Source organism: Ascaphus truei, chromosome 17, assembly GCF_040206685.1.
Source record: "Ascaphus truei isolate aAscTru1 chromosome 17, aAscTru1.hap1, whole genome shotgun sequence".
Lineage (NCBI taxonomy): Eukaryota > Metazoa > Chordata > Amphibia > Anura > Ascaphidae > Ascaphus > Ascaphus truei.
In genome coordinates, this window is record NC_134499.1 from 12,006,352 (window position 1) to 12,018,988 (window position 12,637).

Consider the following 12,637-nt stretch of genomic DNA (forward strand, 5'->3'; position numbering starts at 1 on the left):
AAAAACACACAAAAAGCACTGGAAGGTACTACATTACAGACAGACGATACACTAAAGGAGGTCTGTAAGGATTTCCCACGTTTTGCTTATAAACGTGGAGAAAATCTTAAGGACATCCTGATTAAGGCTGATAATGAGAAACATTATATGTCACCACATTTTTTGAGCTCACCCAAAGTGGGTTGTTTTAAGTGTTATGGTTGCAGCATTTGCAACAGTCTGAACACGGGGGATAAGTTTTACCACCCAAGGAGTGGGAGATTGTTCAGTATTAAAGAGCGGATCACCTGCACAACTACAAACATAATCTACATGATTAAATGTCCTTGTGGACTATGTTATATTGGGAAGAGCAATTGTATGCTCAAAACCAGATTTATAGAACGTAAGAGTAAAATCAGTAATCGTGCAGAGGATACCGCTCTCATCAAACATTGCTCCGAATTTAGTCACCCAATATCGTCATTGAAACTAATGGGTATTGAACATATTAAAAAAGCTAGGGCAGGTCAGGACAAGGATGTTTTACTATTACAGCGGGAATCCTTCTGGATCCACACATTAGACACTGTATTTCCCAATGGACTGAATGATTTTTTGTCATTGAGCTGTTTCATTGAGGAGAGATAAAACCCCCTTTTTTTTTTTCTCCATAGGTTGCTGCCATTGCCTGCTGTAGTTATATTAATAAATGGTCATGTGAATACACCTTGTGGGTTATGTTTTTGAAAAGACTTGACAAAGACCAACCTTTTTTAGCTTATTTATTGTTAATCACTTTTCACAGTAAGATTGTATATCATACATCTTGTTCAAAAAGTGTTATGCCGATTCAGAACTCCCCCCCCCCCTTTTTTTCCCCCTTCTTTTCACATCGTGGACTTCTGATGACGAAGATATCCTCCCCCACTGCATGACAGATAAAGATGGATGTGAATGGATGAAAACGGAAGATCAATTACCCCCCTTATGCCTGCAGGACCGCAGGGAGACTGGCTTACACGTGCGCAATGACTCACAACTGGTCTGCGCTTTTTGCGTCCCAAAATCACAGAAGGGGAAGAGGATCGATCGGACAACTACAGCGCATCCGCGAACTTGCAAACGCACCAGATGAGACATCCGGATGCGTTCCAACTGTTAAGGACCCGGACTGATGACGTCAGCAGGATGAAAACGGAAGATCAACTAACCCCCCTTATACCTGCAGGACCGCAGGGAGACTGGCTTACGCGTGCGCAATGACTCACAAGTAGTCTGCGCTTTTTGCGTTCCAAAATTATAGAAGGGTGAAGAGGATCGAGCGGACAACTACCGCCCATGCGCAAACTTGAAACGCATGCGTTCCAACTGCTAAGGACCTGGATTGATGACGTCAGCAAGATGGATGCCAGGATACACAGAAATGATGAGAATGTAAACTCCACGACATACAGAGGATTGCAAACAGCTGTTGGGGTTATCTAACAAGAGATACAGACTGGACATTGGCTAGAAGGACTGAATCAGCACATGAATTCCATCAGCACTAATTGAACAGGTTGCATTGTGGGGGTTTGTGGCACTATTTATATGTTGTTACAAGGGAATGTACTTATGCCATTGTCACTTGATAAAAACCATTATGGTCGAAACGTCGTGTTGGCTCAATAAATGAGTTTGATTTGCTAAACCCGTTGTGCCCTATGTTCCTATCTGTTCAGGACTGATCACAGGCTTTCGTGCAAACACCGGAGCACCGGTAACTGTATCATTATTTTTCTTTTTGAGGTGTGCAGCATTTCTCTTATATTGTATGTTTTGGAAAATAAACATCTCCCAGAAGCTACCTACCCGAGTCCCATTTTGTGTCTCGAAATGTTTATGTTGGGCATTGCCTAATCCTGCTGACCTCTGACTCAGTGATAACCAACAGGAGAAACAACTCCTGTAGTATGGCTTGTACTATGGGTGTTGGGAGAGTTTCAGGGGCATTGTGCTGTGATGGTTCATGGCGTTCGAGTTCGTGTAACTTGGGTCACTATTCTCTAAATGGAAGAACTTTAGCGCTTTGGCATTGTGTAGTCATACTCTGTACGGCTTTATATTAAAAACGTTAATTCTCAGGCGTGGGAAGGGACAATGCATCTTTAATCACTACAAGAAGTGCATGAATTTGGTTACTTTGGTTATTTGATTGTCTCGTTGCTACAGTATATTAGCTAGATGACACCTTCCAATTATTTAAAAAAAAACACATGGTGATCTCCTGTTTGGCATTTGCATTCAGGCATTAAAATTATATATTTTTAGTTTATTTGTTGTGCAATGCACATACAGTCCAAGTTAGCCATGGAAACGGTATGGTCTCTTTGCAATATTTAACATTTTAATATTTTGAGACTGAAAGCGAGACTGAAAGATGTACCTTATTTTTTTAATGAAATAAATAGTTCTTACATTTGTGTTGCAATTGACATAAACAAGTAATGCATTTACCTAATAATGTTCTCTATAGCAAAAACATCAAGCAGGGAAGTGTGTAATGTGTGCTCGTTTTCAAATTAAAACGTGAATGAAGTTCAAAAAGCTATTTCAAACTGCTTGGAAGTCCTGAGATATATTGTTATAAAGAGCAGTACTCCACTAGGTTATTATTAGAAAACCTAAAACTATGGACTACTCCATTTACACTTTCATTTACACAGTATAAAATCTTTACTGTATTTTCACCAGTAAACATACATTACATATACATGTCCAAGAGTTTCAGATATAAACTTCAGTGATTCTGTAGCTGATTTACCAGATGTACTGCTGAGTCAATGCACCATGTGTCCCAATAAGGAGTGAGTGTCAGGAATGACCATGTCTTGTTCCTTTCAGTACTTGGGCTGATAAGCCCTGAACAATCAAGGCTCTATGAAAAGAAGCAGCCTCAACCTAGCCAAGTTCATCATCAGCAGTGCTGTGAGCAGCTGGTCAGATGGGCACACGGTTCTCCTTGCCCCATTTCTTCAGGATTCGGATGATGTACTCAACCTGTGTACTGCCAGTGCTTCTTAGCAGATGTAATACTTCCCGCAGTGTCTCTCTGAGGAGGAATACCAAAAGGTCATATGGACAGCACAAGACAAGCTTCCTCATGGCTTGCTGTTCTTTGCAAAATCATTTTGTCAGGCGCTATTAGAGAGGGTTGGGGTTCCTTACAATGCATCTGATCTCAGACACACTATTAGAGAGGGTTGGGGTTCCTTACTATGCATCTGATATCAGACGTGCTATTAGAGGGTTTGGGTTCTGCAGAATTTCACATAGGGTTCCTTAACCGAAAAAAGGTTGGAAACCACTGTCCTACATGTTGGGGGAAAAGCCCATATCCAAGTAGGGTCCAAGGTTTAAGACAGAAAACAAGGAGAATAGATGGGTGAAATGGTCCCCCCACGTGCTATCAATTTCTATGCCAAGTCCTTCCCAATTTTGAATGAATAAAAGCACATACATACTAACTGAAAGCCTATTGTGTTCTTTAGAAAGACCTTAGAAATGGTTTTGTCCCATCACATTCACATCATGAGGTTCTTACTTAGGTTCACGACCTGCCAAGATCATTTGGAAGATTCCCACACAGGCTCCCCTCTTCCCCTCCCAGTATTCGGGACTGGGATCCAGCCTTTCCAGCACATCAAAGGCTTTAGCCGAGTAATAGAACTGACCCATCTATTAAAAAGCAGAAAAGGTAACATTCCTTCATTACAAAAAACTAGTACCAGAGAACGTCACGGTGTCTCTCAAACTAGAAAGAGTTAGGCAATTCAGTTATGGATCTCTGATGCATAACTCATCCCCCCTTCCCTTTGACATTAAATAATCTATATCAAATAGTTGTATATAAAATCAAATGTTGTATGAAATGTATAGCATTTAAATTTTGTAATGTACTGTATCTTCCATCGGAAGATTTTGCAACCATGGTAAGTACTTTATTATTATTTTTTTAAATGTCAAACTAGCAATATGATCTTTATGAAGCCCGCCATCAAATCTGAACAAAATTGCAACTCGTCTGCCAGATTACACATTACGTATCAATAAGGTACAAGTGTTATTAAAACAGAGTTTTATGCAGACATGGTCAGCCAACCTATGACTAGATCAGCACGGCCGTACTGCCATAATAACAAACAGACATATTTGGGGATCTAGTTTGAAGCTCACCTTGTAACAGTCATTGGCAATCAGCTGTAGAAGACTAAAAGACTCCCCCGATGTCTCCATCTTCAAGTACAGCTCCCAGGCCATCCTTGGCTTCTTGTTCATTATGTCTTCATAGAGAGAAAAGAGAAGGGGAAAGGAATGTTGCCCTTTATAGTTATACTTCCATTTCACCTGGGCCAATAACAGCTTACGAATGCTAAATGTTACTGTTCTCCTGTACATTATCCCAATGTGTCTCTGATAAACCTGTACTCATGCATTGATTCCGTAATTCAATTCCATTTCCAAAAGTGCCTTAGTATCGCTTATAATAATAACAAAAACTTTATTTATATAGCGATTTTCTCCCAATGGGACTCAGAGCTTCACAGTTGCGAAAAGGTAAAAAGAAGAAAACATTTAAGGTTATAAACGAGACCAAACACAAAGAGATACAATACAGGATGGGATGGTACTGTAGCTATTAAATGCCGGACAGGTTGTGGTTCATTAATTAAATGCCCGGGTAAGCAGGTAGGACGTGAGCCTGTTTTTATACATTTCCAGACTGTTCCAAAGAGTGTGAGCAGCGTGGCTAACAGCTTGGGTCCCAAAGGAAGTTAAGGAGATTCTGGGAACTGTTAGGAGTCCCTCACCTTCAGATTGAAGTGAGGGACTGGGAGTGTAGGGAACTAGAAGCTCTCTCAGATAGCTGTGACCCTGGGAATGTAGGACTTTGAATGTCAACAGGCCAATCTTGAAATAAATTCGCCATTTTAATCCAGGCTATGTTCTTTAAAGCTGCAGTTCAGTCTTTTTTTTTTTTTTTTACTTCACTAGTTTTATGTGTGCAATCTCTAATTACCTAAAGAACTGTATAACTGCAGGTCAATTAGTTCTCCATGTATTGATAGGTCGAAATTTGGTGACATAATTAGTGAAGGGATTTGTTTATATTCTGCTTGTCTGTCAGTGGAAGCTCATGAATATTCATGAGCACTCCTGCACTGACATGTGCTAGAGGGAGGGCAGGGCTGACAAAGGGGTGTGCCAGAGCTTGTGACAGGACATGAAGGGGCAGTGCCTTAGCAAATGGCTGTTAAAATAGAATACAAGAAAATTGGTCTTTAAAAGTTGTTTTTTTAAAAACAGAAAATGCTAAAAGTATTTTTTCTTACTGCAGAACTGATTTATTAAAAAAAACACACATGCAGGATATTGCCTGAACTGCAGCTTTAAGTGGAAGAATGAAGATTTGATCACGGCTGACACCTGATGTTTAAGGGTCAGGTCACAGTCAAGGACAACACCAAGATTCCTCAGATGGATAGAGTTTAGCCCCTGGGAGCCCCCAAGCTTAAGACCAGTGTGTTGACCTAGCTGCAGTGTTGTCTTCCTATTCTATAATGGCTGGTTTTGTAGATCTGCCAGAACAACATCACTGATTTAATGATGAACCATGGAATTATACAGACCCTTTGTTCTTTTACCTAGATCAAATCTACAACCATGAAGTCTGTATAGAAAGCTATGAAACTGCCTGTTTTGGGGAATACAATGTAGGCTGTACCTGGGTCGGACAATAACCCAACATTTCTCACCATATTAAGAAATCTATTGTAACGCTATTTAGCACAATACATTATCTGTCCAAATGGAAAATAGACAATAACTTTTCCAATTAATACTGAAGAAAATCATTTGGAAGGCATTTAGCGTTAACATTTATTACAAGTTAAAGGGGTTGTACAATAAACATATATACACCGTCATTCCTTACGCCCATCACTGAATATCAATCTAGATACGGTAATAATGGTTGGTCTCTGATTCTGTTCTTGGTGAACATGAATCCCACTATTTGATAACTGGATCAGAGATAGGGGAAAAAGGGGGGGTTCCCAAGATACTTACCGGGAAAGGTGCCTCAGGTACGTCCTTGGTTGTTTAAATGCTCCTAAGTCACGTGAGCCAATGGGAGGCTGCCGACAGAGGGCGTTGTGGGCATGAGGTGGGGGAGGTAAAAATATTTGGTTTTCCCTGAATGGGAGGAACCAGCAGTATCTTTGGAGGCGAGGGGTTCCCGGAGATGAAATTAACATGATCCAGCTCCAGAGACCCCCTTGCTTCCCGCCCATGTTCAAAATAGGTGGTAGGGAGTGTTAAAAAATAAATAAAATAAAAAAATAATCTGTAGGGGGACTGCTCCTTTAAATGGCATGTTACTATAATATCAAACACCCATGGCTGACGGACCACAATATCGCGATATTAAATACATTCTCAACTTTTTTTTATTATTGCGATATTACTATCATATAGGTATATTGCCCAACTCTATGCAATACCAATCAATAAGAATATGTATCACCTGATTTGAACCACCGGGCATCACAAAACGTGGTTACAATCAGCAATGAGAGGAGTTAGAGTAATTACTTCATATATATGATAACAGGATATTTTCAGCTCTTTATGCATCAACTAAACAGCCAGGACTGAGCTGGCATAATCCCACAGTGAACAAGGAACGTGTAAAAACAATGGCCAAGCAATAAGCTGATTGATGTCATGCAGACGCTCACGGAAAGCAAAGTTCTTCCACATTACGGGCTGCTACTAGGGCAGGGGTGGCCAACGCCAGACCTCAAGGGCAACCAACAGGTCAGGTTTTAAGGATATCCCTGCTTCAGCACAGGTGGCTCAGTCGGGTGGCCCTTGAGGACTGGAGTTAGCCACCCCTGACTCTGAATCTCTGCAGGGTAAATGCAAGTTCTGAAAGTTCTGTCCCGAACTAAAATAGGTCAATGACGATACTCACAGCAGCGGGCAAGCCAGCTCAGGTAAGTGTAGTCATTTTTGATCTTCTCACTCTGAATTAAAAGGAAGACCTTAGGAAATTAAGAGAAACAAATAATAAATGGGAGCAAAACCAGGAATCAGACAGATAAATTACTCGTGTGTGTACATCATTTAAACTGCATCATTAGAATGACAAACAGCATTTGTCATTTCACTAGTTATTTTTTATACACTGCACTGCAATTTTTTCCTTAGTATTAAGGCCCAGATCGACAAAGGGGTGCTAAGCTTTAGCACGGCTCAGCGCCCATTCATATGAGTGGGTTAAGAATGACCTGCACAATGGATTCTTTAACACATATGGAAAAGAGATCTGTGTGTTATTACAACCCCATGTACATCAAATAAATATCCATCCAAAAAAACCATTGCATCAAGCAAAGCAGACAGGAATAGATATGGACATTACAATTCCATATACCGCCTGAGCACGGGAGCCGCAAACCCCTCTCATTTTATTACTTAACCTTTAGACACCTTTGGCATTTCCGGGTCATGTCATCGCTCCAGGAGCAATCACATGAAGCGACTGGTGCCCAGATGCCGGAAACAGAGGGAGCTCCACTCCATAGTAATGCTCATCCCAACCACCCCCTAGAAAACAAGCAAGTGCCCATGGTCTACCTGGTATCTCGTAAGGGCTCATGGCGTGCCGGGCCCATGCTGTACCAGTTAAGTCATAAGGGCATTGTTAAGGTTAAACACAGGGGCACTTACCTCCTCAGCCTCTTTATAGTTTCCAGCTGCTGCTTTAGCTTGAGCATAGTTAAAGTTGAAAGTGTCATCGTTGTAGAAGTAACTCTGAAAAAATAAAATAAATCAAATGGTCACACAGGGCTCCTCGCATGACAATGAGAATATACACTCAGCTGAAAGGCTGTCCCACTTCCCAAAAGTGGGAAGCAATACGATGTTGACTTCATTCATGGCGCCCAACTTGGACTGAACATTTGCTTCATGAATAAAGTTGCTATGCTGTCTTGGCCACCAACAATATAGACTGGTCCATATTTACCAAGCAAACTCCAGAAGACACCAGCACGTCTTGGTAAATATGGCCCATCCACTTGGTGTCTTCCAGCGCAATGTCTTACGGAGTAGTAATTTTTAGTAAATATGACCCTGTATGTTCTTAGGGAAAACAACTCACTGGGGCTTATGTATCAAGACAAGAGAGGCCCAATTCTAAGCCCAAAAATCTGCACCATATGTATTAACCATTGGGTGCCCTTTAGCTACTAAGTCATAGGGTCTGGCCCAACAGGGCCCTTATGACGTAGTAGCCACGTCATTATCTCCTTGCTCTCTTTTTGTAAGGAGCAATCTATAAAGGAAGTGGAACGGGAGGAGGAGGGCTCATCCCTTTCCGCACCATCATCGGTGACAGAGCGATCGCGTGACCGTGAGTGCCATGCCACAACCCCTCCGGCATTCAATGGGTTAAAGACAAATCGTATTAAAATCAATAGGATTTTGTTCTTTAATACATTTGGTATGGCGCTGCGTACATTGCCAGCATCATCTAAATGAATTTGAATGAGCAAATAGTAATAGGCGTAACCGAACCCGTCAGAACGATAGCTGGTGAATGGTTGGGACAGACAATCTCAACCCCCATAAACAACATTTTGCAGCACTGACCTTAATTGAGTTGAGGTAGATCAAGACATCTTCAAACTGCTGCAAAAGGAAAAAGCAGGCGGCCATGCACTGCCTTCCAGGGATCGTATCTATAAAACAAGAGAGATGAATTCTTCCCTACAGCGGAGAGCAAAGAAGGGTGGGGAGCCGGGTTGGTCCTTTCTTGCATGTAGTAACAAAGGAGGGAGAGGGAGTAGGAGGTACGATACCTTTTATTGGACCGACCAGTAGTTGATATGTTACAAGCTTTTGAACCTCTCAGGATCCTTCATCGGGTTAGTCCGATAAGAGGTTTGAAAGCTTGTAACAATTGGTCCAATAAAAAGACATCATACCACCTACTCCCTGTCCCTCCTTAGTTACAACAGTGGAGAAGAATTAAATAAAACAAAACCAGTATATCGTACAGAATTAGGATTGTACATCCTTGTTTGACTATGACAGGTGCCCCTCTACACAGATCCAATATAGGTTTAATGCATGTTGATTCATAGAGATTTTATGGACGTACACTGAACTGACAAAACTATGTGTAAAACACTTGTTTATTCACACTATTAAAAAAGTCAACTTCATTTCAAATAGATCATATTTTTCCTTTGTTAAAAACAACAAGACCCCTTGTTTAGATTGGATTTATAGGGTATAGGCAACTTGCATCTTTGAAATGGTTGTGGTTTCCTTATAGCAGCAGTACCCCGTACTTGTAAACAGCAGTGGAACCAGGAGCTGAATTGTGCTATTTTTCAGCTCTGGTTACCTCCCCGGTTTCAGAGTTACTTACCGGTGAAGCTACAAGACTTAAAATCTCCCTCCAGGGGAAACAAAATGGCTGCCCAATCTATGGCCAATAGAAATCTGCAACATCATTGGCTGTGGCTTCCTATTGGACAACATTTAAATCCCCTTTAAAAACCAGGACGTAATGCTGGTAACTACACTAGTAGGTATCTTGGGAACCCGGGTGGGAGTGGGGGCCCAGAAGACCCCCAGTTTCCGATACTGTACAAAAATAAAAAGGGGGTCGTTTGGGGGGGATTGCTGCTTTAAGGGCTCTACTTCACTTTGATTTCTCATAAGAGGAATGCAAATCTCCCAAACAATTCTAGTAAGTATTAAACCAAGTACTCAGAGGGAAAGGAGGAAAGAGCCATACAATACTAACTTGCGTTTCAACAACATCAAAGATCAGTACAGTATTGGGCTGGAAATTTCCGACTGTCGGTTGTCGCTTTAAATTGTAAAGTACTCGGCTTCGGTAAAGATTTACTTGTAACCAGAATCAGCCAATTTCACCTACCGCATTCACTCGCCGAGCCGCCTACAAGCTGAAAGAACTGCTGAGCAATTTTGAGATGGTCTCTCTGCAATTAAACAGAGATAAAGTGTGAATGAGGCTAGAAAACGGATTCATCGTGGTGAAGGCGAATAATCACTTCTAGAGGCGGTAATAGAAACTGTTTCAGGTGCAGGACCCTAACAAACGACCCATCTTGAAATGGAGCTCAGTGTGACGCCCTCTAAAGCAAATGACCAACTCTTCTTTTTTCCAGTTGTTTTGATTTACAATTTGATTTAAACGGGCCCAGCGCTTGGAGCAGAGTGTCCGCATGGCAACCTGTGCGATTTATTCTCACTTGCTCCACTTGAGCAGGCAGCACGGAGCTTTTTTCCTTGCAGACTTCAAAGAGATTTGTCAGAGACGGCGTCTTATCCTGAGCTTCTCTGATAAGGCTCTTTGAAGTCCCGTGATGTCACCGGGTGGGAGGGGCTTAGCAGCCATGTTAACTTCTGTTTTGGGCCACCATTTATTTTAATACAAAAACGATTTTAAATTCGGTGACCAGGAAAACAAAAACACACGCCTACTATTTTACAGCATGGTCAAGAAATCTTTATAAAATAAAACATACGCCCATATGGCACTTTTAAATTAACAGTTACAATAATTTGGAACATTTCTGTTGATTGATAATCCTCTGCATTGGGGTTAAAGAGGCAACCCAAGCGCGCAACTTTTTTCTACCGTAGGGCTAACGCAGGGGGTCTCCGAAGCCAGACCCCATGAATTTCAGCTGCGGGGACTCCCTGTTTCCAGAGATACTTGCCTCTGTAGTAGATGCCGGTCTCCGCTCGGCATCGTGTCGGAGTTTCAAAGCTACCGCGCCCTGCGGGCCACAGGAAGCCGTGACATCATCAGGTCCGGCTTCCTATTGGCCGACGTGACACAGGAGCTTTAAACTTTGCCGAGATAATGGCACCCCCTCGGGACACAGGGGACCCCGGAGCTGAAATTACTAGGGTTCAACTCCCCTGAGAACCCCTGCTTCAAACCTATGTTAAAAAAAATAAATACGTAAATCGCTCAGATTTAATGTATCACGGTGTTTTGCACCAGCGAGTGTTGTATGAAGCAAAACAAAACGAGGGACACAGACGTTCAGTGCCTTGTCCTTAATGCTTTTGGGTCAATATTATCCTCCAGGTATTATGGAATATAATCATTACTATCTGGCCGATCTGCGTCAGCAAACCTAATTAAGGAACTGTCCATCTGACGTGCACACTAATGCGCATAATAAGAAATCTTTAACGTGCTGCAAGGCACACGGCTCGAAAGATTAAAATGTAATCCCAGAGTATTTCTTTACAGAGCTGCAAGGAAAATGAACTCTGGAGGCACAAGAAACCCAAGAATAAAACTCCTCCAATAGGCTCCTTCGGAGATAGATAGATAGATAGATAGATAGGATAGGATATATAGGATAGATAGGATAGGATAGATAGGATAGATATATAGGATAGGATAGATAGGATAGATATATAGGATAGATAGGATAGGATAGATAGGATAGATATATATAGGATAGATATATAGGATAGATAGGATAGATATATATAGGATAGGATAGATAGGATAGATATATAGGATAGATAGGATAGGATAGATAGGATAGATATATGTAGGATAGGATAGATATCTCCTTCATCTCCCATCCTTGATTCTGCTTAAACCCAATATTTCTATTTCCACCAACAATAATACGGCTAAGGCCGGGGCGCTCAACTCCAGTCCTTAGCACCCCCCCCCCCCCGCCCAAAAGGTCAGGTTTTCAGGATCTCCCAGCTTCAGCACAGGTGGCTCAATCAGAGCCTCAGTCGAAGACTGTACCACCTGCGCTGGAGCAGGAACTGATTGAGCCGCCTGTGCTGATATCCTGAAAACCTGACCTGTTGGGGGGGGGGGGGGCTTGAGGACAGGAGTTGAGCCCCCTGGCCTAAGGTATCACAATGTAAAGGCAGACAACACGCGGACTAATGTATGTTTCCATGGATTTCAGCAAATCTGATAAGGAAGCAGAAGGCACCCAATTGTACAGCGCTACGGAATATGTTGGTGTATTATAAATAAATAATAATAAGAGGGATACGCACCGAGCCTATTTCCTGCCCCAACGCTGCATTCACAACACCTTTTAGGATGTATTCCTACGGGAAATGGAAGGAAAAGATAACGCCTCAGACATTGTGACACACACAGTAATATATCACTTGTTATGTTGGACGTAGCACTGGGGACGTGTGGCTTTTTTCCCCTCAGATACTCTATGCAAAACAGGAACCGGCGGATGTAATTAAAACGGACAATGTTATGTCGTTAATGATACAGAAGGGGTGGGGGGTGGGGGAGTTCATGGTAAGAACAGCGGATAAAGAAGGCTTAACATACTACACGTGATGGATCTCTGTTGTTACATTGCATGGTGTTTCAGAATTCAGTCTTTTCTGAATCAAACCCAATGTCATTGAAAAGCATCAGAAATGCATGGGGGGGGGGGGGGATCATGTTAGTTAAATGCTTTGGGTCATATGTACCAAGTCATACGAAACCTCAAGGTGCCTTATGGCCCATTGAAATGATTTTATTGTAAGACTGCGTCCATACTCCCCACGTCCG

General features: G+C 42.0%; 1 protein-coding gene across 1 annotated transcript in view; it reads right to left on the reverse strand.

Moving 5' to 3' along the window:
- Positions 1–2,112: 2,112 nt before the first annotated feature.
- The window catches only part of IFT56 (intraflagellar transport 56), a 43,020-nt gene continuing 32,495 nt past the window's right edge, over positions 2,113–12,637 (reverse strand). Inside the window, exons 11-18 of the mRNA XM_075573959.1 lie at positions 12,115–12,168; positions 9,980–10,043; positions 8,680–8,768; positions 7,756–7,839; positions 6,998–7,067; positions 4,198–4,304; positions 3,566–3,699; positions 2,113–3,073 (exon numbers count right to left, since the gene is read on the reverse strand). Coding sequence (XP_075430074.1) covers positions 2,962–3,073; positions 3,566–3,699; positions 4,198–4,304; positions 6,998–7,067; positions 7,756–7,839; positions 8,680–8,768; positions 9,980–10,043; positions 12,115–12,168 — 714 coding nt within the window. The 3' untranslated portion in view covers positions 2,113–2,961. The remainder of the gene's footprint in view (positions 3,074–3,565; positions 3,700–4,197; positions 4,305–6,997; positions 7,068–7,755; positions 7,840–8,679; positions 8,769–9,979; positions 10,044–12,114; positions 12,169–12,637) is intronic.